General features: G+C 30.8%; 2 protein-coding genes across 2 annotated transcripts in view; both read left to right on the top strand.

The window, feature by feature from the left end:
* The first annotated feature begins 1,344 nt into the window (after positions 1-1,344).
* LOC111637870 lies at positions 1,345-2,419 on the top strand. Its single transcript, XM_023383462.1, has one exon. The coding sequence runs from the start codon at positions 1,418-1,420 to the stop codon at positions 2,417-2,419; it is 1,002 nt and encodes a 333-aa protein (XP_023239230.1). The 5' UTR covers positions 1,345-1,417.
* A 792-nt stretch (positions 2,420-3,211) lies between these two features.
* LOC111637878 (cullin-associated NEDD8-dissociated protein 1-like) overlaps positions 3,212-25,088 on the top strand; it is a 32,215-nt gene continuing 10,338 nt past the window's right edge. Inside the window, exons 1-3 of the mRNA XM_023383471.1 lie at positions 3,212-3,352; positions 23,917-24,086; positions 24,683-24,795. Coding sequence (XP_023239239.1) covers positions 3,311-3,352; positions 23,917-24,086; positions 24,683-24,795 — 325 coding nt within the window. The 5' untranslated portion in view covers positions 3,212-3,310. The remainder of the gene's footprint in view (positions 3,353-23,916; positions 24,087-24,682; positions 24,796-25,088) is intronic.

Below are 25,088 nucleotides of genomic sequence, written 5' to 3'. Positions count from 1 at the left end.
TTCATCTGTTGCTTTATTTCTTTTGTTAAGCAAATGTTGGTAGCAGGAGATCGTATCCAAAATGCGTCGTCTTTCTTCTGCACTCCTTTCAAAATCTGAATCATTTACTACAATTTGATTAATGATTTCAGTTATTGTTAGCAAACTTTTACTAAGGAAATCTATAGTGAAATTCTTTGGGTTCTTTGTTTTCAGAATCTGTTTTCAGTTCTGCATGAATTCCTTGTTCTGCCAGTTCTTGAAGGTCGTCTTTGGTAAGACTTTCACCAGAAACATACAGTAACTCCTCAATATTCTGCTCGTCTATATCTCCTAGTCCTGCTATATCGATTAGGTTGAGTTTGGTCAACCTAACGATACAGCGATAGGCTTTTCTCATTGAGAATTCTTGAATACTTTCAGCCATAACTTCTTCCACACTTCGTTCGTGCATTTATCGGTTAATTCTTGCCAAGCGAAGTCGATATTGCCTATGGTATCCAAGATGTAATACTTTTTTCCAAAATTGCACTGAACAAACATAGGTTTAAAGAAAGTACATATTTTTGCCAACTTTTGCTGATTGGTTTGTGTTCGCAAATAATCGTATTATATATGAATTAATATAATGCCGCGATAATTTAAATTGGCGTAAATTTTGAGCCTTTTTTTTTAGGCTTCGAGCAGACTGCGTTATATCGAATCAGTGTTAAGCGAAGTAGTGCCAAGGCCACTTGATCGCTTCGCTAGTAGCACTAGCGAAGCGATCAAGTGGCCTTGGTAGTGCTAAGCGGGTCTTACTGTACATATATTTTTATGTATTATGTGTAAACATATATATTATGTATTTTATCTTTAGTTTGCTGTTTTGGGGCCCTGGATCGATTCCAGCCTATGACTGCCTTAATTTTTCACGCGGTCTCTAGGACTTTATTTGAAGATAAGGCAGCTACCGCGGCAATCTGCCAAGTGTTCCGCCGCTGAAGTGGATGAATCTGCCTGAGTGGTCAAGGTAACAGATAGATCTGTCACCACCTGTCACCTTCCGACCGGTAAAATGGTTCTTCATTTTGTCGGGGTCAGCCAGGTCTCTTCAGTGCTGGAATTTGTAGATTGTATGAAAAAAGTCGAGTAGAGATTTACATAAGTGAAACATACAGTAGTAAGACATTACGGTGGTAATGCTAGAAGAGATTGGGGTCTAAACTCTGGAGCCCTTTCCATCATATATGATTGCATCTATGTCCCTATCGTCGCTTATGCTTGCGGCACCTGGGGCTGGGCCATCGCAAAAGTACACGCGAAAAGGAAATTAGTGTCCTCTCAAAGACGGGCACTATTTCTTATTACAAAGGCCTTCCGCACGACCAGTAATCACAGCCTGCAGGTGATTGCCCGTAAACTCCCCATCGACTTAGATATTCAAAGAAAGCAAAAAATGAAACAAATCAAATGGGGCAAGACTATCCAAGCCGGCTCTACGACATTTACACATAATGATATTGAATGGCCCCTTCCCTATTGTGACTCAACATTTCCAGGCAACCCTATTGTTAACATCTCTGAGAACATCACCACTGCAGATATGGACATTTACACGGATGGTTCTAAGCTTGACGGTGAAGTGGGCTGCAGCTTTGTTGCCTATACAGGGTGCATCGAGACTTACAATCAGAAATATCGTCTTGACAAAAACTGCAGTGTCTTTCAAGCAGAGCTACTGGCTATCCAGATGGCCATTGACTGGATTAATGATAACTTCTACAATATAGTAGTACACATCTATACTGACTCGATGTCTGCCTGCAACATCATCCACAGCATGAAACCGCACCCTGTTGCAGAGAATATTAGAAATAAAATCAATGCCTCTAGCTGCACCTTTGGTGTGTATTGGACTAGATCCCACCAAGGAACTCCCGGTAACGAGAGAGCAGACTCTCTCGCTAAAGCCGCTGCACTTGACCCCACCATCAGCATCTCTTACCGCAAGCTTAGTCGTAACACCCTTCGGACCATTCTCTGGGAAGAAGCAGTCAACATCTGGCAAACCACCTGGAATCAGAACAACCACTGCATCACTCACAACTTTATTCCGAACCTACGTGACTTCCTAAGTTTGGACTGGTATACGCCGGATTACCATATCTCTCAACTACTTACTAACCATGGAAAATTCGCGAGCTACCTATACCGGTTTGCTCACAGAACTTCCAATCATTGCCCTACATGTCTCGTTGAAGATGGCACCAAGCACTACCTTTACGATTGTGTTATGATGGACAGTGAGAGAACTGAACTCCGTCTGTTACTTTATGAGATTGGCATTGAATGGCCATGCCAGCCTAAAGACATTTGGACTAACCGTGAAATCTTCTCCTCTTTCAAAAGACTCACTAGGAAAATAACCCATGTCACGCACCAAATTATCAACTGCTAACATGTATTACTAATCTACTTGTAATAATTGTTTATTCCTAAATTCTACTAAAGTATCGTGTATTGTACTATTTCCTATTTCCTACTGTAAATAATTGCCATGATATGTATTGTACTGCTCGCAATCCTTATGATGTATCTGTACTCTAATTGTCGCGAAACAAACCTTATATGTATTAATACTAACTATTATAATGTATTGTAAAATGACCTCACGTACATATTGTATACTTCCTCCCTTGTAATGCTTACTGCGGGGCCAGGGCATGTACATTCTTTATTTGTGCCTTAATAAATTGATTGATTGATTGATTGATTAAAATTACGGTGGTAATCTCACTTGAGGATTAAAAAATAAAAATTAAAGAAACTTGTAAAAAAGGAACATTATTGGTTTTTTTAAACTCTTTTTGCAAACCCATTATGAATTCGGCCAGGTAAGGGACGGGGCCAGACATATCCGAACGGAAAGATTATTGGGTTTGAAAATAATATTTAAAAGATAGAAAACTTGAAATAATGATATAATTGATATAAAATGGAAGAATAAAAATAGTTAAGTTGGACAGTTAATTCCATATAGATGAAAAACCGTTATTATGATTACTAGTATAAATAATAATTTTGATAAATTTAAGAAATTAATTATCAATGTAAAATTCTTTAAATTAACCATAAATTATTACATTTTAAATTATTTCTGATAATTAAAAAACTAATTAATTACATTTGAGAATAAAAATATATATGTTATAAAAAAAAATTAACTAAATTTTGTCGTTTAAAGTTCAAGCGCCATCTTACATAGACCACGCGAGGAACGGGAAGAGACGAGAAGTCAACGTACGTTTGAAAGTTAGGCAGACGAGGATTTTACAAAATAATTCGCAAAATGGCTAGCGTGTCTTATCACATCGCCAATTTGCTGGAAAAGGTAAATGTGATAACATTCATTTTTTGTTATGTCATTTTTTTATTTATCTAATCTTTCAATCTGTAATTCGAATTCGGTTTTTAATGTGGAAAATTCGTCTGCCTACGATCGTATTCAACAAATTGCCGAATAAGTTTCGTATTCATTCTCTATGATCAAAAGAAATAATAACGTCACAGATCGAAAGAAGAAACAACCTTTAATTATTATAATTACTTTTTGCACATATCTAATACGTATATAAAAAATAAACATAAGTATTTTATTACGTGCTATTACTCGTGTTGTTATTTGAGGGCTAAGAGAACACACGTGTTTTGTATAGGTATGATTAGTTCAAAAATAAACGTCGTCAACATAATAATTCATTTTTCTTAGCTCAGATACTTTTAATATATGCAATATATAAATCTCTGTGAAGTATACACAATAAAAATCTAAATTTTCTTAGAATAATTTTTAGAAAAGACATAAAGAACAGACCAAGTAAAACTCTAAAATACTTAAATTTACATACAAATGCTCATAAAAAATCTAACTTCTTGTTTGAAAAACATAATTATATGAAATAGAATCCTTAGATTTTAAAATCTCTTTTCTCATCATCTCATCTAAATAAATCAAATGCAACATAGAGAGAAAAATTTGTTTAATTGATAAAATTATTTTCATGCAAATACTCATTACAGAATTTTTTTTTTCAATTGCATAATAGAAAAAGTTTTCTAAAGGATATTATTTATCTTTTGTTAAGAGATTATGAAATAATAGCCAAATAGAATTATTTTATATCTGTTTGATTTAAAAATTATTAAATCTTTAATTTTTTTTTTTAAATCTCTCCTCATGATAAGTTTTGGTTTTGCAAATGAGTTCATCACATGAATTGCTTATATAAATGTGTTTATCCTGTTTTAATATATGTATAATGTATGTAAAATATTGTTATGCATTGTCTTTTCAAGCTAAATTTATATTAAATTTTTTTGAAATACTATACTATACATTCAGACTATACTAAAGTTTTATTGCATTCTGCTAATAGATCTGTGATTAATTCATTGAACTGACAATGATTGTTATGAAAGTATAACAATAACAAGCTATTTTTCAAGATACAACAATGATAACAAGACCTATGCACAGAATTTTTAAAACAAACACATTTTTTTTTTATAAGAGTGTTATTAACTTTTACAATGTAGGTAGACAACTTTTACAATACAGAGTAACATAATACAGTAGACCAGTGGTTGTCAACCTTTCTGAGGCTGTGGAACACCATTCAAATACTACTTATTGCACAGAGCATTAGCATTAATTTATTCAAAAGTCAATAAGCAATTTCATTTTTGCTATTCTCAGGAAACAAATGAAGAAGTAAACTAATAAACTTTTTGTATTGAATAAAATAATAAATATGGAATTATAGAATTGTCTACAAATAAAATAATATGTTGTACAGTACGTTGGGATAAATTGGCAATAAAAACTTCAAAGTATTTTTTTTCCATGGAACACTTGAGGTAAGTTTGTGAAACACCAGTTAAGAGACACTGCAGTAGACTGAGAAGGAACTGAATGGATACAGAATAAGTTATCTATCATAGGTAGATAACTTATCCTGTACCCATTCAGTTCCCTGGTACCTACCATAGATAATTTATTCTATACCCATTCAGTTTCTTCTCAGTCTGCTGCAATGTCTCTTAACTGAATTTAATTTTAAATTCTTACCAAAATCTCCATGTGTGCTCCCTTAAAGATAGTTTTAAAAAATAGATATTACTATAATATCAATAAATTATTTTAAAGTATTGATTTCTTCTATATATATAGTTTTTGAAGTAACTTTGTTAACACTTTAAAGGTGGCCCATTAAATAGGTCAAAAATGCTAAATGTTTCCATGTTATATACTGTTAAGGATTTATTACTTGCTTCATTGAAAATGTTTAGATTGATTTTCATAAAGTTACAGAATAGAATTCTTTGTAAGCTTTTATTTTTGATATTACAAAAGATACACTTTACCAAATTTTAAGAAATAAATCATTCTAAGATAAATAGAATTTTCCATATATAGTAGATCATAGAAGACATATATGAGATTCATATTATGAAAGTAACTTGTTCATTTTCAAATGCAGTCTTAATTCAAAATTGATTATTATAATTTTTTTTTTTTTTTTTTCTTTCTCCTCTAATTTCTATATATGAAAAATGAATTATAGACATGATAATTTATGAGCATTTGATATTGAAATCAGAACTACATACTTTTGAAAAAAAAAATGTATTGGATTTCAGTAATTATCAAACATAAGCTTAAATTGTCAGATTTAGTAATTAATTTGGATTTTCTGGTTATGTTGTGTATATCATATTAATACAGTCGACCCCCCCATAACACGGGTTCCTATAGTTCGGATTCCTATATCATGGCGAAAAAATTGCGACAGTACAGGTAACCCCCGTATAACACGGTAGTTACGTTCCAAAAAATTGCCGTGTTATACGAAACAAAGAACTAATACGAAAAGGAGGGTTAAGTTCCAAAAATTAAAAAACATGCTAGTATATTTTCATAATTAAGATAAATATCTTCATTAAAATTTTTTTAAGTGATACATATTAATATAAATTAAACAATGTTTTCTTCGTCATCACTAAAAACACTATTAATTAACCGAGAACGTTTTCTTTTTGGCAAGTTATCCTTACATAACCTCTGAGCATTTTTCTGCATTATCTTCAGATCCATGCTTTACCTTTTGCAAAATGTATGTAATTTTAGATCGCTTGCTTCTAGTTAAAAGGTCTTTATAAATTTCCTTATATAGTGCTAAGTACTTATGAAGAATAAAGCAAGTATGGAATAAGGGAAAAACATTCGGCAACATCAGAAGCAGAAGCGTCGCGATCTGGCAACATTGAAACAAGTTTCGAGAAGGACCACGTGTATCGACAGAAGGCGAGAAGAGAAAATTTACATATTTAAGTACTAATAGTTCACGAAAATAATAATTTTCGTGAGCTATTATTACTTAAGTATGTAAAAATTTATTACATTTCGTGTTGTACGAGGGTTTTACCCAATTCTCGAACCGTGTGAGAGTAAATATGTGCTATAAAAGTACCGTGTTATACGGGGGATGGTACCAATTCTTGAACCGTGTTAGAGTGAGTCCGTGCTATAGAAGTGCCGTGTTATACGGGGGTTACCTGTATTCATACAAACATGCTAAAAAAACTCCTATAATTTGGTAAAACGTCATTGCCGAATCGTGTTGCGACAGGATTGCACAAACCGTTGAGTTTAAACAAGTAGCGGACCTACTAAAAGCCATTTATTATTTAATGTCCATAAAAATTATATTTATATTAATTAATGATGTCTCCAAAGTTCAGCATATTTTTCGCAAAAAAAATAATTTATCAGGAAGCACGCAAGCGCCATTTGATGACAATCTCCACAATGAAAATAAGCTTAAGCAACGGCGTAGTTGAACGGTGCACACTCTGTAAGTAATCCTACAATTTTTTGTTTATAGCATAGTTTATATGGATTATTCCCAAAAAAATATACATGTTTTGGAAATGTTGAGTCAAATTAGTCTAGGAATCGATTAATTTTATGGAAGAAAACCTTTCAAACAGCTGTAGTCTGTAAACTGCATACATGCCGGGCTGTGATTGGCTGGACTCCTAGAAGCTGGATTCATAAAAACAGGAATGTATCTACCGTGTTATAGGGGGGTCGACTGTAATTGTATTTTTGTACTCTTCACTTGCCATTTATTTTTATAACAATTACAATAATCTGCATTATTGGAGCTTACGTTAACTCCAATAAATCAAATTGTTGTTGGCATATATTTTTTAATGAACTTGTATTAATCATCTATAAATAAAATATATATGTATATAAATAAAATTTTCTTGAAATGATAATCAGCTAAAGGAAACAAATATTTTATTTTTTATTTTAATTCTTAAAATTATGTTTAGTTGATTTACAATCCTAAAAATCTAAATTTTAAAGTAAGTTTTGTTAAAATATTGTTTTAAGCATTGTAAATTTTAATATGATAAAAAGAAATATTTAATATTCACCTGAAAAGTGCAGCATTACAGATTACAACATTAAATTTAGCTTAAGATAATTAAACTTTTACATTGATTAAATTATTGTGCTAGATTTTTTTTCTTTGATGTAGTTAAGACTGTATTTGGAAACATTGCAGTTGATTTTTTATGAAAAAGAAATTCATATTAAAAAAATAAATGTAATGTCCTTTGTTTTTCCTTGTTATTTTACAGATTAACTTGAATGTTTGATTTATGTTTTTATTAAAGTTCTAATATTATAAAATAAATTATATACAAAATAATAATTTTATAAAATATTATCTAAAATGGTAATATATTTAGAAAAACATACTATGCAGGTCTTTTATGCAAATGAAAAAGTAATACTTTTCATTTGCATATGTATTTCAATGGGAGAGTATGAGATAGCAATCTATCTGCATTTTCCAAAGTTTAAATTGCTTTATTAAATATTTTTTATTCTAATGTGGAACATGGAATAAATACTATATGGAGATGAAATTCTCACAGACCCAAGTGCTTAGAAAACTTAACAAATGCCTTCTTATGATTGAGAATGAAACAAAGTTAATGATGTCATCCACCCTTAAACCAGTTGTTACATTTAGTATAAGCCAGACGTGTCAGTAAAGTTAAAATAATTATTTTTGCCTTATACTGTATTATTGTTGGCATTAATATAAAATTAAAGAAAAGTCAAGACTTTATTTAAATTTAATTATTTACATGAATATTTTAATTTTATAAATATTAAATTTATAATGTATTGTTTCGAAATTAAAAAGTCTGAAATAATTTTATATATAAAATATTTGTTATAGATATCAAGTAAATTTATATTATGTACATTAAAATTATAACTATTGAAATAAAATTTCAATAGAATTATTTGCAGTATAAAATGGTATTATACTTGATTCTGGAAATTCAAGAAGATTTAAGTTTTTATTTTCATTGTAATTTATTGTGAACGAAATACAAATACATACATTCACAATACAATATGCACCACTTTTTTGCTATCTTTAGTAAACTGAAAATGACTGCATGCATGATCTTTCATTAAACTTTGTGTATAATAAAAAGCAAACTTTAGGTTTACCTTTATCTAAAAATTATTCTCTAGCACTAGGATAATTTGTAAATAAAGATAAACTCCAGAAAACTTGGCGTTCTTTTACAGTAAATCTTGCAGCAAACTTTAAGATTGCTTGCTGGTAAAATATAACTGCACAAATCAAAGTATTTTTACTTGCACAAATGGATATTCAGAAAATTGTAACATTATTAATGGATTGATAGATGGTGCAGGTAACTTTGAATGCAAAATAACTTCTATTTCATCTCTGTATACAGGTTTTGTACTGTTTTCTCTTAAGGCATAAACTATACAAAATTATTTAATGAAATAAAACAGACATCCACTGAAGCACAACTCCTCTCCTCCCCGTTGTCCAGCTTTGTCCACCTTATCTTAATATTTCTAGATATCGAAGATGCATTTGATAATGCATGATGGCCCTCAATTTTAAAATTATCAGATATACCAAAGTACCACAAAATATTTTCTACTTGTTTATGGATTTCTTTAAAGACAGAACAGCTGAGCTGAAATTGGGCTTTGTTGAAAAAAAAATTCTGCTCTCTAAATAAAGGCTGTCCTCAAAGCTCTGTATTTGAACACCTACTCTGGAATGTTATTATAAATGACTTGATAATTAAATTATCAAACAGTTATGTTCATTGGTTATAAAATCAACTATGTCATTAAAAAATAATTATTGATGATTTACCAAATTTTCTTAAAACCTGGACATTTTTTTGTCTTTGTCTAGACACACAATGCAAAAACCAGATAGTTGGCAACACTTGGAACAAACAAAGCATCATATCATTAGGGCTAGCTAGGTCAGATCATGGTAGGAATAGAAATATATGCTATATACTATATAACGGGTGGCCAACAATTTTGGTCGATCGCTCGCAATGTCTTGACTTAATGTTTTACACTTGTAACTGAACACAATGCATGAAAGTAATGCACAAATGCAACTGTAGTGATATTGGATCTCTTCATCCTCCCTCAGATGTGGTTTTGTCGGTCCATGTGCAATCCATTTGCATACAGTTGTAAAAGAGGAATAAGAAATGTAGACAAAGGGTCATAAAACCAAAAAAAAAAAAGGTGGGAAGAGGGATAGAGAGAGTAGATAGGGACATGGTAGAGAGAGGAAGGTGAAGTGGTGGTCCCCAAAAGTGACAACGTTGAGTTTCAATTTTTCTTCTGTTTAAAATGTAAGTACCTNAATAAGAAATGTAGACAAAGGGTCATAAAACCAAAAAAAAAAAAGGTGGGAAGAGGGATAGAGAGAGTAGATAGGGACATGGTAGAGAGAGGAAGGTGAAGTGGTGGTCCCCAAAAGTGACAACGTTGAGTTTCAATTTTTCTTCTGTTTAAAATGTAAGTACCTTTTCTTCATTTTAAAACTAAATTGTGGCTATCTAAACATAGTATGTATTTCACACCTCCCCCTTGCCACTTAGACTATGCCTATGACAACAAGTCAGTTGCGACACATTTTTTATTTTAATTCTTAAAATTATGTTTAGTTGATTTACAATCCTAAAAATCTAAATTTTAAAGTAAGTTTTGTTAAAATATTGTTTTAAGCATTGTAAATTTTAATATGATAAAAAGAAATATTTAATATTCACCTGAAAAGTGCAGCATTACAGATTACAACATTAAATTTAGCTTAAGATAATTAAACTTTTACATTGATTAAATTATTGTGCTAGATTTTTTTTCTTTGATGTAGTTAAGACTGTATTTGGAAACATTGCAGTTGATTTTTTATGAAAAAGAAATTCATATTAAAAAAATAAATGTAATGTCCTTTGTTTTTCCTTGTTATTTTACAGATTAACTTGAATGTTTGATTTATGTTTTTATTAAAGTTCTAATATTATAAAATAAATTATATACAAAATAATAATTTTATAAAATATTATCTAAAATGGTAATATATTTAGAAAAACATACTATGCAGGTCTTTTATGCAAATGAAAAAGTAATACTTTTCATTTGCATATGTATTTCAATGGGAGAGTATGAGATAGCAATCTATCTGCATTTTCCAAAGTTTAAATTGCTTTATTAAATATTTTTTATTCTAATGTGGAACATGGAATAAATACTATATGGAGATGAAATTCTCACAGACCCAAGTGCTTAGAAAACTTAACAAATGCCTTCTTATGATTGAGAATGAAACAAAGTTAATGATGTCATCCACCCTTAAACCAGTTGTTACATTTCGTATAAGCCAGACGTGTCAGTAAAGTTAAAATAATTATTTTTGCCTTATACTGTATTATTGTTGGCATTAATATAAAATTAAAGAAAAGTCAAGACTTTATTTAAATTTAATTATTTACATGAATATTTTAATTTTATAAATATTAAATTTATAATGTATTGTTTCGAAATTAAAAAGTCTGAAATAATTTTATATATAAAATATTTGTTATAGATATCAAGTAAATTTATATTATGTACATTAAAATTATAACTATTGAAATAAAATTTCAATAGAATTATTTGCAGTATAAAATGGTATTATACTTGATTCTGGAAATTCAAGAAGATTTAAGTTTTTATTTTCATTGTAATTTATTGTGAACGAAATACAAATACATACATTCACAATACAATATGCACCACTTTTTTGCTATCTTTAGTAAACTGAAAATGACTGCATGCATGATCTTTCATTAAACTTTGTGTATAATAAAAAGCAAACTTTAGGTTTACCTTTATCTAAAAATTATTCTCTAGCACTAGGATAATTTGTAAATAAAGATAAACTCCAGAAAACTTGGCGTTCTTTTACAGTAAATCTTGCAGCAAACTTTAAGATTGCTTGCTGGTAAAATATAACTGCACAAATCAAAGTATTTTTACTTGCACAAATGGATATTCAGAAAATTGTAACATTATTAATGGATTGATAGATGGTGCAGGTAACTTTGAATGCAAAATAACTTCTATTTCATCTCTGTATACAGGTTTTGTACTGTTTTCTCTTAAGGCATAAACTATACAAAATTATTTAATGAAATAAAACAGACATCCACTGAAGCACAACTCCTCTCCTCCCCGTTGTCCAGCTTTGTCCACCTTATCTTAATATTTCTAGATATCGAAGATGCATTTGATAATGCATGATGGCCCTCAATTTTAAAATTATCAGATATACCAAAGTACCACAAAATATTTTCTACTTGTTTATGGATTTCTTTAAAGACAGAACAGCTGAGCTGAAATTGGGCTTTGTTGAAAAAAAAATTCTGCTCTCTAAATAAAGGCTGTCCTCAAAGCTCTGTATTTGAACACCTACTCTGGAATGTTATTATAAATGACTTGATAATTAAATTATCAAACAGTTATGTTCATTGGTTATAAAATCAACTATGTCATTAAAAAATAATTATTGATGATTTACCAAATTTTCTTAAAACCTGGACATTTTTTTGTCTTTGTCTAGACACACAATGCAAAAACCAGATAGTTGGCAACACTTGGAACAAACAAAGCATCATATCATTAGGGCTAGCTAGGTCAGATCATGGTAGGAATAGAAATATATGCTATATACTATATAACGGGTGGCCAACAATTTTGGTCGATCGCTCGCAATGTCTTGACTTAATGTTTTACACTTGTAACTGAACACAATGCATGAAAGTAATGCACAAATGCAACTGTAGTGATATTGGATCTCTTCATCCTCCCTCAGATGTGGTTTTGTCGGTCCATGTGCAATCCATTTGCATACAGTTGTAAAAGAGGAATAAGAAATGTAGACAAAGGGTCATAAAACCAAAAAAAAAAAAGGTGGGAAGAGGGATAGAGAGAGTAGATAGGGACATGGTAGAGAGAGGAAGGTGAAGTGGTGGTCCCCAAAAGTGACAACGTTGAGTTTCAATTTTTCTTCTGTTTAAAATGTAAGTACCTTTTCTTCATTTTAAAACTAAATTGTGGCTATCTAAACATAGTATGTATTTCACACCTCCCCCTTGCCACTTAGACTATGCCTATGACAACAAGTCAGTTGCGACACATTTTTAAGATAAAAAGTAGATTTTATGTACCACCCCTGCTATACACAACCATGTATATTTCATATATGATATGGTTGTATCTACAGTTTGTTTTATCATAAGATTGTGACCTGCCTATATTTATTTTTTTAATGCAGAATAGAAAGATAATGGTTATTATAAACATAGCCTATTTTAATTATCAATATTGGATATAAGATTTTTATGAGTATAATAATAGCATTTGTTCCTAAATAGCATAATGTATTCCTAAACTATAAGTGTGTGAAAACTATATTTAATATAATAAAAATGTCAGAAAACTTCTACTTGTAAGTCACTTTGAAAATACAAGGGAAAATACAAGTAAACTTAATTATTTTTCATTGAAATATACAGTAATACCTCGACTTACGCTACCCCGACTTACGCAAACTCTGAGTTACGCGATTTTCAAATCTCGTGGATTCGTCTTTTGTTTGAATGCCACGCAACTCTTGATTACTCACTCCCCCCGCACTATTGTTCAGCTTACATGTTCAGACGTGCCATGCGGAATCGACACATAGCTACAATTTATTTTGAGTTATTTTTTTCTGTGTTTGTTATATCTACGGAGACTTGAGAGAGACCATGTGGTGATTTCTTGTAACCGTGAACGAATCAAAAGACGAGATAAGATTAACGAGAACATTTATTAGCTTACATACATCCAACTTGGATTTTACACAAATATTATCACATTTCATGATAATCTCGGGCATTTTTATCCAAGCTGCAAAACTGGCAAAGAAAAATAAATCTTGGAAACATTGCCATGTTTGAGAAACTCTGCAGTGTGGTAGATGAATCTGAAGGTGAAATAAATGAAAATTTGAAAGAGGAGATTATTGGACATCTCAAATCCCTTGAAAATGAACTCCAGTATTAATTCCCTGATCTGAAAGAAGAAACTACATTGACATGAAATCCATTCTCTGCTTCCCTTGATGTAGCCAGCATTCCCAATGAATTACAAGATGAATTCTTGGATTGCAGAATGATTCCTTGGCACGTAACTTGTTTAATGAAAAATTGCTCATACAATTCTGGTGTGGTATGTATCATTCATACCCAAATGTGACGATGCTTGCCTTTCAAGTTTTAGTTCCGTTTGTGTCTATATATCTCTGCAAGAGTGGATTTTCAACTCTTCTTCGTTTAAAAACAAAAGAAAGAAAGAAAGAAATTAAATGTTGAGAATGACATGAGGTTGGCGTTAACAAAAACTCACCCACGAATTTTGAGGCTGGTTAATGACATGCAATTTCAACCATTGCATTAAATTAATTATTAAACATAATTTAAAATAAAATTATACTAAAAAAACTAATTTTGTTGTTTTTTTTAATTACCTTATTAAAAATGCCTTTTTCAATTGTATTGGGGTCGCCTTTTATAAAAGGGGTCACCACCCGAAAAAGGTTGGGAACCGTTGGTATAGATACTCTTGCACTGCATTTTCACTTCATTTGTACTGAATTTTTTATTACCAAAAAACTCTTTTAGTGATAGAAAGATATAATATTTCAGTGCTAGGCCAAGTGAATAGGAGATGTGAAAGACACTCCATACTCAGATCTGAAATTTGTTGGATTCATACGAGATGTATGGGGCTGTTCTATAACAGTATACCAGAACTGATGACACTTGGACCTTATTGTGGGTTTCAAATGATTCTGAAGTGAATCACAATATGCTGTACTGTTCACTGATAATCGTCTGGGCATATAACGTTCCATAATTGAACCTTTATGGTTCCAAAAAAATATGAGCATTACTTTGCTGGCTGAAGGAATTTTTAAATGTTTTTGGATTTGATGATGTGTAATGTTAGCACTCCTTGCTTGCTTAATCTCTGGCTGGTAATGAATCCATGATTTATCACCAGCAACTTTACTACTCAAAAACTGGATAACTGCACACTGCTTCTCTTTTGAGCATATCTGTAAGTCATCTTTGTTATGGTCTGCTGAAGTCATGATTCATGTGATTCCTGGCAAACTTGAGCATGAGGTATGATATCTGAAAGGTGTAGCAGTCCCAATAAGACTTAAAATTTTTTATTATTATAATAAGGTTAAATATATTCTCTACAGTTAGAACTTCTTTTAAACACAAACAAATATTGCAATGACCTTTAGCACATTTCCAACAATTTGTTATAATAATGAGCAAACGTTTTTGGCCTTTTTTCAGTGGCTGACATTGGGCTTGCAATGACAAGTCATAGGCCAAACTTTTTAGAACACTTGTTCTAGAATGATTTTCTAGAACAAATTTGTACAGTACAGCATCATTTATCCAAATCAATTGGTGACTGGGGTTGTTCGGATAAGTTATTTTTCGGATAACTGATTATGTACAAAAAATATATTAACCTATCCCATGTTGAAATTTTTCTCCGTTGCGTGTCGCTTTGCGTTGAAGTTTTGTCGATGTTAAGCCTAACGTAAATTTTTTAAAATAATAATCATGGCTATTGTATCGTTAAAAATTTTATTTTTATTTTTTACAAACAAAATAAATATATTAAAAAATATAAAAACAAAAAAAATTATACTTTAGAAGTTAATCTAATATCAAAAACGTTCGATTCAGCACGACACAGTCATCAAGAAAACACCACACAAAAGTGCCAGTGCTGCCAGCTAAAACACACACATCAACAAAGAAATATTGGAGTGGCCCAAGATATAGCCAAAGATTGCAGCGCCACAGCACTAGCAAAAATTTAAATTTGCCGACTGGAATTCTTTCGGATAACTGACGTTTCGGATAAACGACGCTCTACTGTACTTAAATTAACTAAGCATCCGTTTTCTTGATTACATCATCATTGAATGTAATGCCCAAACACAACTACTTTCACACCTCATTGTAAATTATCACAGAAAAACTTATACATTATAACCTCAACATAAATGTTGTGGGATTTATAAATGTTGTTCTTAAAACCTATCCCCCTGTATTGGATTGTCTACAAGTGCCTTCCATGCGTTAGAAATCCTTTCAGCATCCTTACTGTTTATAAATCTTCTCTGTTGTGAGCTTTCTATATTTCTCATACCTTCAGTGTTCTCAACTTATTTGAGTTTAGTATATTTTTAATCAATATGGCCTCTTCCCATAGTACTGACATTTCAGGCCCCATTGCATATTGTGCTAGAGTGGTAGTTGTCTTGCTCTTAGAAAGGTCGTATTTATGTTTAGCCAATCTTTGCATCCAGCCCTGTTGCTATTGGGTTGTTCGGAAAGTAAGTTTGTTTCTTCTGTGGAAAAAACACAATATTTTTATAATAAATAAATATTAAAATTAACAGATATGTTTCAACATAGAATACAGGAGGTAAATATGAATGACAATTACAGTAGACCCACCCTATAAAACTTAGATACGTTCCATGCTAATCGAATTTTACGTTGTAGGAATGATTAAATACATGAGCCAATCGCAGCCCGATAGGTGTGAACTTTACGGACTAAGGCTGTTCGAAAGGTTTTCTTCTATAAAATTAACCGATTCTAGTCTAATTCCACTCAACATTTCCAAAACACGTATAATTTTTTGGGAATAATCTGTATAAACTATGCTATAAACAAAAAATTATATGATTACTTACCGAGTGTGCACCATTCGACTACACCGTTGTTCAAAGCTTGTCTTCGTCGCGGAACAGCACACGAAACGGCGGCCGCGATTTCTGATAAATAATTTTTCGCAGAAAAATAACTTGACCTTTGGAGACATCATTAATATAAATAATTTTTATGGCCGTTGAATAAGAAGTGTTTCTTTCACAAGAAATGTATAAAATTAGTGCTGTATTAGACTTACGGTACCTAATTTACATACTGTACAGACGATAATAAACTCAACTTACTAGCCTAAAATCTCCGTAGCGTGTTGCCAGGCGGCAGAAAGCATATATATAATTATAATAAAGTTACAATAAATTAAGTTAATATATAATTATATATACAGTACCTAATTTATATATAATTAATATATAATTATATGTACAGTACCTAATTTATATATAATTTATATAATACTGTCCAGACGATAGAAATTTCTCCGTAGCGTGGCGCTACGGACGGCGGGTAAGTAGTTCGGCTGCCCGATGACGTTTTACGTATTATAGGAGTTATTTTTACCGTTGTTTACGGATAATGCCACAATTTTTATAGGAATCATAACTATAGGAAACGCTTTTATAGGGGGATCTACTGTAGTTCGGCTGCTCATCCACTATTGGTCCAGACTCTATCAATCTTGTCGCGAAACGAGTCGGCGAAGACGTTTTAGGAGCTGCTTTATACGAATGTTGCTACAATTTTTTCGCTACGTTATAGGAATTGTCATTATAGGAACGCACGTTATAGGGGGGTCGACTGTATAAACAATGTTGAAAGTGACTCCTGTTAGCATCAATATAGGCTTGGATGATTCTTATTTTGTTTCTAAACACTGCTATCAGTTGCTAGCTTGAAAGACTGAATGAATGCAGTTATCACTGCTTTCAAGTCATCCAGTGTGCACAGCCCATCTTGGTCCCCCTCAAATTTTGCTGCTTCCCATAGATAAGAGAGTAGTAGATTTAGATCTGGTGAGTGTGGGGCCCACATGTCTTTTGAAATACTGTGAAAATATGGTTAGAAAAGTGCACAGTGACTTTCTGAACATCCTGTAGTCGGAAGAAGCTATATTAAGGTTACTTTTGAATTATTCCACTATATTATGTTTTCATTTCTGCCATAAGGAATCTCCATAGGATTGTTTTATTAGTTGTTGTAATCATTGTAATTTCTTGTGTATAATCTGCACTGCCATTTACTCTGCACATCTGAATTTTCTGTTGAAAATGTCACATTAACATTATGCAATTTAGAAGGTATTGGCTCAAATGTTCTCTTTTTCTCTGCCGCTTTTATTTTTTTTCCATTTACAATTCATTGTAGATGTAGTTATAAAATAAGTGAAATGGAAAAACAATATTTGATACAGAATTACCTAAACTGTATTGTATCAAAAATATGAAATAGCCAACACACACACACAATTTTTTATTTTGTTTCAGTTTTGTTTTATTTATATAATAATAATAGTAATATTAATTAATAATAATAATAATAAAATATGTTAACATAATCTTAAGAAAAATTAAATAGCAAAAGATTGAAATGCTGATAATAGCTATATATACTTAATGTTTAAAGAGCTATCTGGGATTGAGAGAATGTTTAGTGTAGCTTTTGGCAGAAATGATCACCCAACCAGGTAACAGTAAATAAAGTCATTTTGATTAATGTCGGTAGTGTAGATAAAAAATTCAGAAAGACTGTGTTATTTATTTTGTATATAATTATGGCTCGAAGTATGTGTTTTTATGGAATCCATGGAAACTGCAAGAAAAGAAAATATTCCTGAAGATTGATTTTGAATAGCATCCCTGTGCTCCAGTTTTACATGTTTTTGGACAAAATTTTTGACAAAGTACCTATATTCAGTTGTAAATACTGCATTTTCCAGTTCAAACAAAATATGAACAAGTCACAACTTTGTATACAGACCGTAACTATTGAACTTCTGCCTTCCAAGACAGTTTAAGTTTTGCCATTCTTAAATGAGTAGTATGATTAGTTAATGACAATTTTGGTTGTGTAATTTCTCCCACCTCATTAAGTTCTACAGGTTTTTCCATATATCATTAGGCATGATATTTCTCCCACTACCAGCAAAGAAATCAGTGATAAACTGTTTAGATTTGGATGATTCGTTCATGATTTCTGGATTGGAAACTCATGAGCAAATGCGTGGGAAAATAAATCAAATACAGTAGAGCATCGATTATCTGCCCCTCCCATCAACTGTCACATCGGTTAACCGACCACGTTCTAGTTGGCAAATTCAAATGTCTGCTAGTGATGTGGCGCAATAATATTTGGCTATGTCTTGGCTACTTTAATACTATTTTTACGTGTTTTAGCTGGCAACACCGGCTTGACCATGAAAGGGAGCCAGTATTTAAGCAAGGCTTAATTTTCTAATTTTTAATGATACAACAATGACGATTATTATTTTAAAAAAAATTTTGATAGGCTTAACATCGATGAAAATTCAACACGAAGTAGGTTAATAGCAATATACTAATATACTAATTACATGGGATATACTAATATACTATACTAATAATGTATTTTTTCATATTTTTCGGTTATCCATTTTTTTAATTATCCGACCAACCCCAGTCCCCAATTGAGTCGGATAATCGATGCTGTACTGTATATCAAATTTCAGACAAGTGTTAGTAGTAGCATATCGTCAGTAGACTAAGGAACTGATACTAAAAATTATACTATTGATACATAATTCAAAATGTATATATCATTCTCAAATGAAGTGAATTGTGTGTATAATTTTATTTAATGAAATATCTAAACTGCCTTATATGGTAAAGACCAGATATATTATAATTGTCAGTCTGTCCAATAGGCTAATGAAATTCTGTTTTGTTCATCCAATTACTGTTTAGAAAGCATTACATGAAGGTTTATATACTGCTGTCTTTAACTCACAAGTGGGTGGAGGTTATCTGTGACCAATAAAATTAGGTTTAAAATTATTATTAAGTTACTTAATAATAATTTAAATTTTATATGAATGTTACTTTAATTAATATAAAACATATTTCTACAATTTGTGAATGGTTGTCTCTTTAATTAATCCGACAAATTCTTTCGGTAGATATTTCTATAATATACAGTTTAAAAATAAATAAATCAAAATGATAATGATGCCATAAATGAATGTCATTCATTTGCATTCATTTATTTGTAATGGCAAATAGTAATGATATTCTGAATTTGAAAATTTTATTTGGGGACAGGCTGTTTTTTAAAATATTTTCTTAGAGTTGATGAATAACAGCAAAAACTCTGCATTTGCAGCTTTTATTGATTCTTTGTTCTTAAAATTGATGCACGCCATTGACGTTGGAATCATAAACATGGCTGTCAGATCTGCCAAATATGTATCACTTTCATGCTTTGCAATAAGTGTTTTTTTTTCACTTCATTCATCGATATACTACAACCTTCCTCTTAGGCTTCACTGCTTCCTCACTCTCCTTGGATGCCATGGTTTGTGGGTAGTGGTTATATAACCAAGCACCAAAAATACAGCAAAATAAGCACTGAAAGCGCACAAGCATAACAGAAGAGATAACTTGGGTCCACAACAGATGGCATTTATGCAGTGAGTGCATTTTTTCATTGCATTCGCAGTTCAAACATAGAAACATCATTTGAATTCTGGGTTGAATTTTCTTGAATTTAACAATTAAACTCTGGATGTTTAACTGTTAAAATTTATGTTTGAAGTTAGAGATACCACTGTATTTACAGCCATTACTATGTAAGAAACAATAGACACACAAAGGATTCTGAAATGAAAAATGCTCTAGGATTGGGTTGGCTCATTATCCTTCTCAATTTTGGGTCCTGTGTATCCTGTTAATATCTGTGATGTCAGATGAGCAGTGGGTGGAGGTTATCTGTGACAAATAAAATTAGGTTTAAAATTAAGTTAAATGTTCAATATACCCATTTTAAATTGCAAGAGTTAACAGACTTATTTTTTATTTTAATGCTAATATAGTAAATATTCTAATTATGAACATCCTAACTAGTGAACAAAAGTTCTAGGCTAGTCCTGATCAATTCTCTATATAATAACATATAATTTCTGTTTGAAATAACAAATTGTTTTCGGTGGGATGTTCTAATTAACAAGATCATCTTTCTTGACATATCTCAAAAATTTCTTACATTGTGAGAAATTAATACATCATTTTCCAAAAGTCATTAGCTAGCATTGTGTGTGCAGAAGACAACGTATAATGGTTTTTAACAATTTTTAACTGTCATTTACCCTAAAAATTATCTCTCTAATGTCTTGACATGTCTATATTCTCTGCATTTTGGTCTTCTGTCACTGGTATGGCAAACTTCCCATGAATCTTTCCTTTTGAAGATTTGTCATACATTTAGTCATCTCAGCTGTAACAGTTTTTCCTACAGGTGCATTTATTGAGGTTAGTGTATTGTAATACATATTCTACATTGTACTCTATATAAAATAAGATAATTTAACTGTAAATTATACTGTTCCAATTATACAGTACCAGAAATCAGCATAAGCATCTTTCTGTTACAAAGAAATTAGAAATTCTGAAAGCTGTTTATGAGAATCAAAAGAAAAGAGAGGTAGTCCAGAAATTTGGCATTTCCAAATTGAGCTTCTCAACAATCATTGCTGGTTGTGTGAAAATTGCAAAATATACTTTTTCCAGATCAGAAAAATGGATCAGGTTAACCATGTGCAAATGATTATTTGGATGCTAAGATCTTTGACTAGCTAATTATGGCTAAGAATTCCAAACTTTCAGTAAATGGTGTTACATTACAAGAAAAAGCTTAGCAGAAGGCTTTGAAATTTGGAATGATAGGATGAAGCCTGTCATTCCAAGACATCTGATAGGTGGCTAAGACATTTCAAAAAGAGATGGAATCTCTCCTCCATAAAAACATGGTAAGGAGGAATCTGTTTATGACACTGTTGTTGATTGGAAGCAAAAGAATACATTGTTGACTGATGGTTATGAGAAGAAAGACATTTTATAAGCAGATGAAATGGGACTGTTTTTTACTATTCTTTCTGATGAAACATTATTCCACAAAGGACAGACATATCATGATAATAAGAAAAGCAAGGAAAGGACTTTCTGCACCAGCTTGGATGGATCAGGAAAACTGAAATCTCTCATTATTGGAAAATTCACAGAGACATGTTTCAAGACTATAAAGCAATTACCATGCTTCTACAGGCACAGTTCCAATGCATGGATAACTACTGTAATTTTCCAAAAGTGGCTTAAAAGTCTGGATTCAACAATGGGCTTTCACAATTGCAAGATTATCCTATTTATTGATTCATGCCCAGCTCATAAATTAGAAGGACTATCAAACACGTACACTGAACCAATATAACGTGTGGTACGATCGACGAAACAAAAAACAAACGTTTTCGAACCTCTTCTAGGTTCTTCCTCAGGTTCCTTTAGATATATAGAAGGACTATCTTTAAAGAATGTGAAGATGGTGATTTTTCCTCTGAACTGCACAAGCAAGCCACATCCTGAGTCCAGACATCATTTTTTGGCTAAAGCATATGTATCAGCATGATCCAGTTTAATATCTGTTGAAACATATGGACATAATATATTAAGATAGAAGTTAATATAGCAACACTGATATGGAATGTGTTGCAAGCTATATAGAGATTCAATGTCTGTTGGGAGAAAATGCCTGTCAATGTCAACTCATTTCCAACTGTCATTTCCAATGTCTGTCATTTCCAACTGCTTTTAGAAAATAGATTTTTCGATAGAAGTGGATGTTCTTATCAGTGAAAATATCAATGGAGAAAAGAGAAATTTGAAGGACATACCCAGTGTTCTACTGCTTGAAGGTGTTTTCTTCAACAATTTTGTGGAAGTTTATAAAGATTTGATTTTCATAGAACTAAAGACAGAAAATGCTTGTACAGAATCACAGAAGTCCATAACTGAAGCAAAGGATGAAGAAGAAAACAGACCAAAGAGTGAATCCCACATTGCAAACTCTGGAGGCACTCTTTTTGACTTTGGAAGATGCATGCTACAACATGAAATTATTTATGGAAATTGAGTGTTCTGCTACAAAGAAACTCGAATCAAATGTAACAAATGAGTATTGTAAGGAACTCTCTGCCCTGTGGACACTAAGAGGACCTCTTTTAGCAAGCCTGTTATGGATTTAGCTGAGCTCACAATAGGATGGCCAGGTGGTGATGGACAGTGTCCAACATATCTGGACAGACCACCTCCAAAAAATTCCTGTGGATTTTTCAACCCATCTGGATTTGATCCCATGTTCCTCAGACATTGACCATTCAACCATCAGACTAATATGCTTGTGAAACTGGTGTAATACCAAGCTGGAATGAAGGTATTCTTTTAGAAATAATTTTTGACAAATCTAGACTCAAAATATCAGAAGTCATAGAAATTTACATGCAAACATGAATTGGAGGTTGCATTAACAATAAAGACAGATTTTGTCTTCCATGGGCCTAGGCAAGCCTTACTTAATGTATATAAGATATAGGGATAAGGAAGTGGATGTAATGTAATATATTCAATTTGTATATTGTTTTTCATTTGATCCTCTATTTTTTTTATACAATTTTTTGAAGCTATTTAAATTTCCAAATGTATAGAACATTCCAACATTGTTAGCTGTGTTAAAATTTCATCAAACTTTTGAAATCTCATTCAAATTTTTTCTGCTCATATACCTGGAGAGGTCAAAAATGTTTCTTTTTCTAAGAAAATAATTGCTGGAAGAAGTGTTAAAGTGCTAGTAATAATTAGTTATCTTATTTCCAGCTTCATCTACAAATGTTTTCATGTACAATTATTAATAATTTTAAAAAATATTGAAAATTTCTGTAAATATACAGATGAGAAATTGGATAGCTGTATAGAATTCTGAATTATGGTGATTGAAAATTAATGTCTTGGTTAGAGTTATCTTCAAAAATAATGTGATCAAGAACTGTTCATATAAATTGAAGAATGTGTGTTCCATTATAGATAAACAATAAATTCTCATTTTGTTCCATTATGATAAAAACAGCATAGGATTTCAAATTGAGATATCACACATTATTAGTACAGAAAACTTTTTTGTCAATGAGAGTATTATTTTTGATGATGTCTTTTATACATTTGTTTAGTTTAATGTTTGTCTTGAAACTACTACTTCACACCTAAGTGTGAAGTAGTAGTTTCAAGTCTTAAACATATGTTTAAGACTTGTTTGTCTTAAACATATATACAAAATATTTAAGTAACTTAATGTTACAATGATTATTGGATTACATCAGGCTATAATAATCTCCTTGATAAATTTAATAATTATAATTAAATTAATATAGAACTATATTTTAATAATTTGGCTTTAATCTAACAAGATAATACATGTTTATATTTGTAATTTGATTATTTGATTATTAAAGTGTTATTGAATGTTATGAATTAGTTTTCAATTTCTATAATATATCCAAATTATATGCTAACATATTTTGATAGTAAAGCATAAAAATAAGATTTATTTCTGTAATATTTTCATAAGCATAATGACACATGAATTTTATAAAACTTTTACATTTTATTTTATATTTGAATTGTTTCTGTGTGTTAATAGATGACTTCCAGTGATAAAGATTTTCGTTTTATGGCAACAAATGATTTAATGGCTGAGTTACAAAAGGATTCAATAAAATTAGATGATGATAGTGAAAGGAAAGTTGTGAGAATGTTGTTAAAATTATTAGAAGATAAAAACGGTGAAGTACAGAATCTTGCAGTCAAATGGTAAGGATCTATTTAGTTGTTTTTATAATAATTTTATTTTTATTCAAATTATGTAATTAGTTATGAGAAATATTTTAATTTAGTTAAAATAAATGAAATGTGAAGTACAGAATCTTGCAGTCAAATGGTAAGGATCTATTTAGTTGTTTTTATAATAATTTTATTTTTATTCAAATTATGTAATTAGTTATGAGAAATATTTTAATTTAGTTAAAATAAATGAAATGTTATTTGATGTAATTTTCAAAATATGTGTTTCATTTTATACATTTTTGATGCTATACTGATGTAATAGATGTGTTTTGTGAATAAGTATTACTTTGTAATATTTATTGAAAAATCAAGAATATAGTTTTTCAGATTTTTTTGTCAGGTAATTTTGAACCAGATTCTTTTGTTATAAAAAATTTATATTTCTGTTTAATTATAATCATTTTTATTTTATAAGAATTAGTTATGTCTAGATTTTAGTTACTAAATTCTTTAATTTTCAAATTAGAAAATTTTATAATTGATATTTAAATGACTAATGTAATCAATAGCATCTTTCTTAGTTGCTACCATATTTATTTAATTAAATTATTTTTCTATTTCAGTTTAGGACCTTTGGTAAATAAAGTTAAAGAATATCAAGTTGAAACCATAGTAGATACTTTATGTAATAATATGGTATCAGACAAAGAACAGTTGAGAGATATTTCAAGTATAGGTTAGTTTTTTTATAACTATTATAATTAATGCTTAACCTGAAAACTATTATATTTAAAAATTTAACTATTGATATTTTGTATAAAGATGATTTTTTTAAATAATAATAATAATAATAATACAATCACAGACAAACACACACAAAACACAATCCTATCACAAGCCTGCCTGGCAGAGAAGAATAGAAACACAAATAAATGACATTAGACAGCAATTAGGCAGGCTGACACAATACACTAAAAACAACATAACACCCAAATTAAAGAAACAACTCAAAAACATTTTCAAGAAAAT

Source organism: Centruroides sculpturatus, unplaced genomic scaffold (genome assembly GCF_000671375.1).
Source record: "Centruroides sculpturatus isolate CEXI.00-Female unplaced genomic scaffold, Cexi_2.0 scaffold1039, whole genome shotgun sequence".
NCBI lineage: Eukaryota > Metazoa > Arthropoda > Arachnida > Scorpiones > Buthidae > Centruroides > Centruroides sculpturatus.
This window is presented reverse-complemented; position numbering and strand designations above follow the sequence as displayed.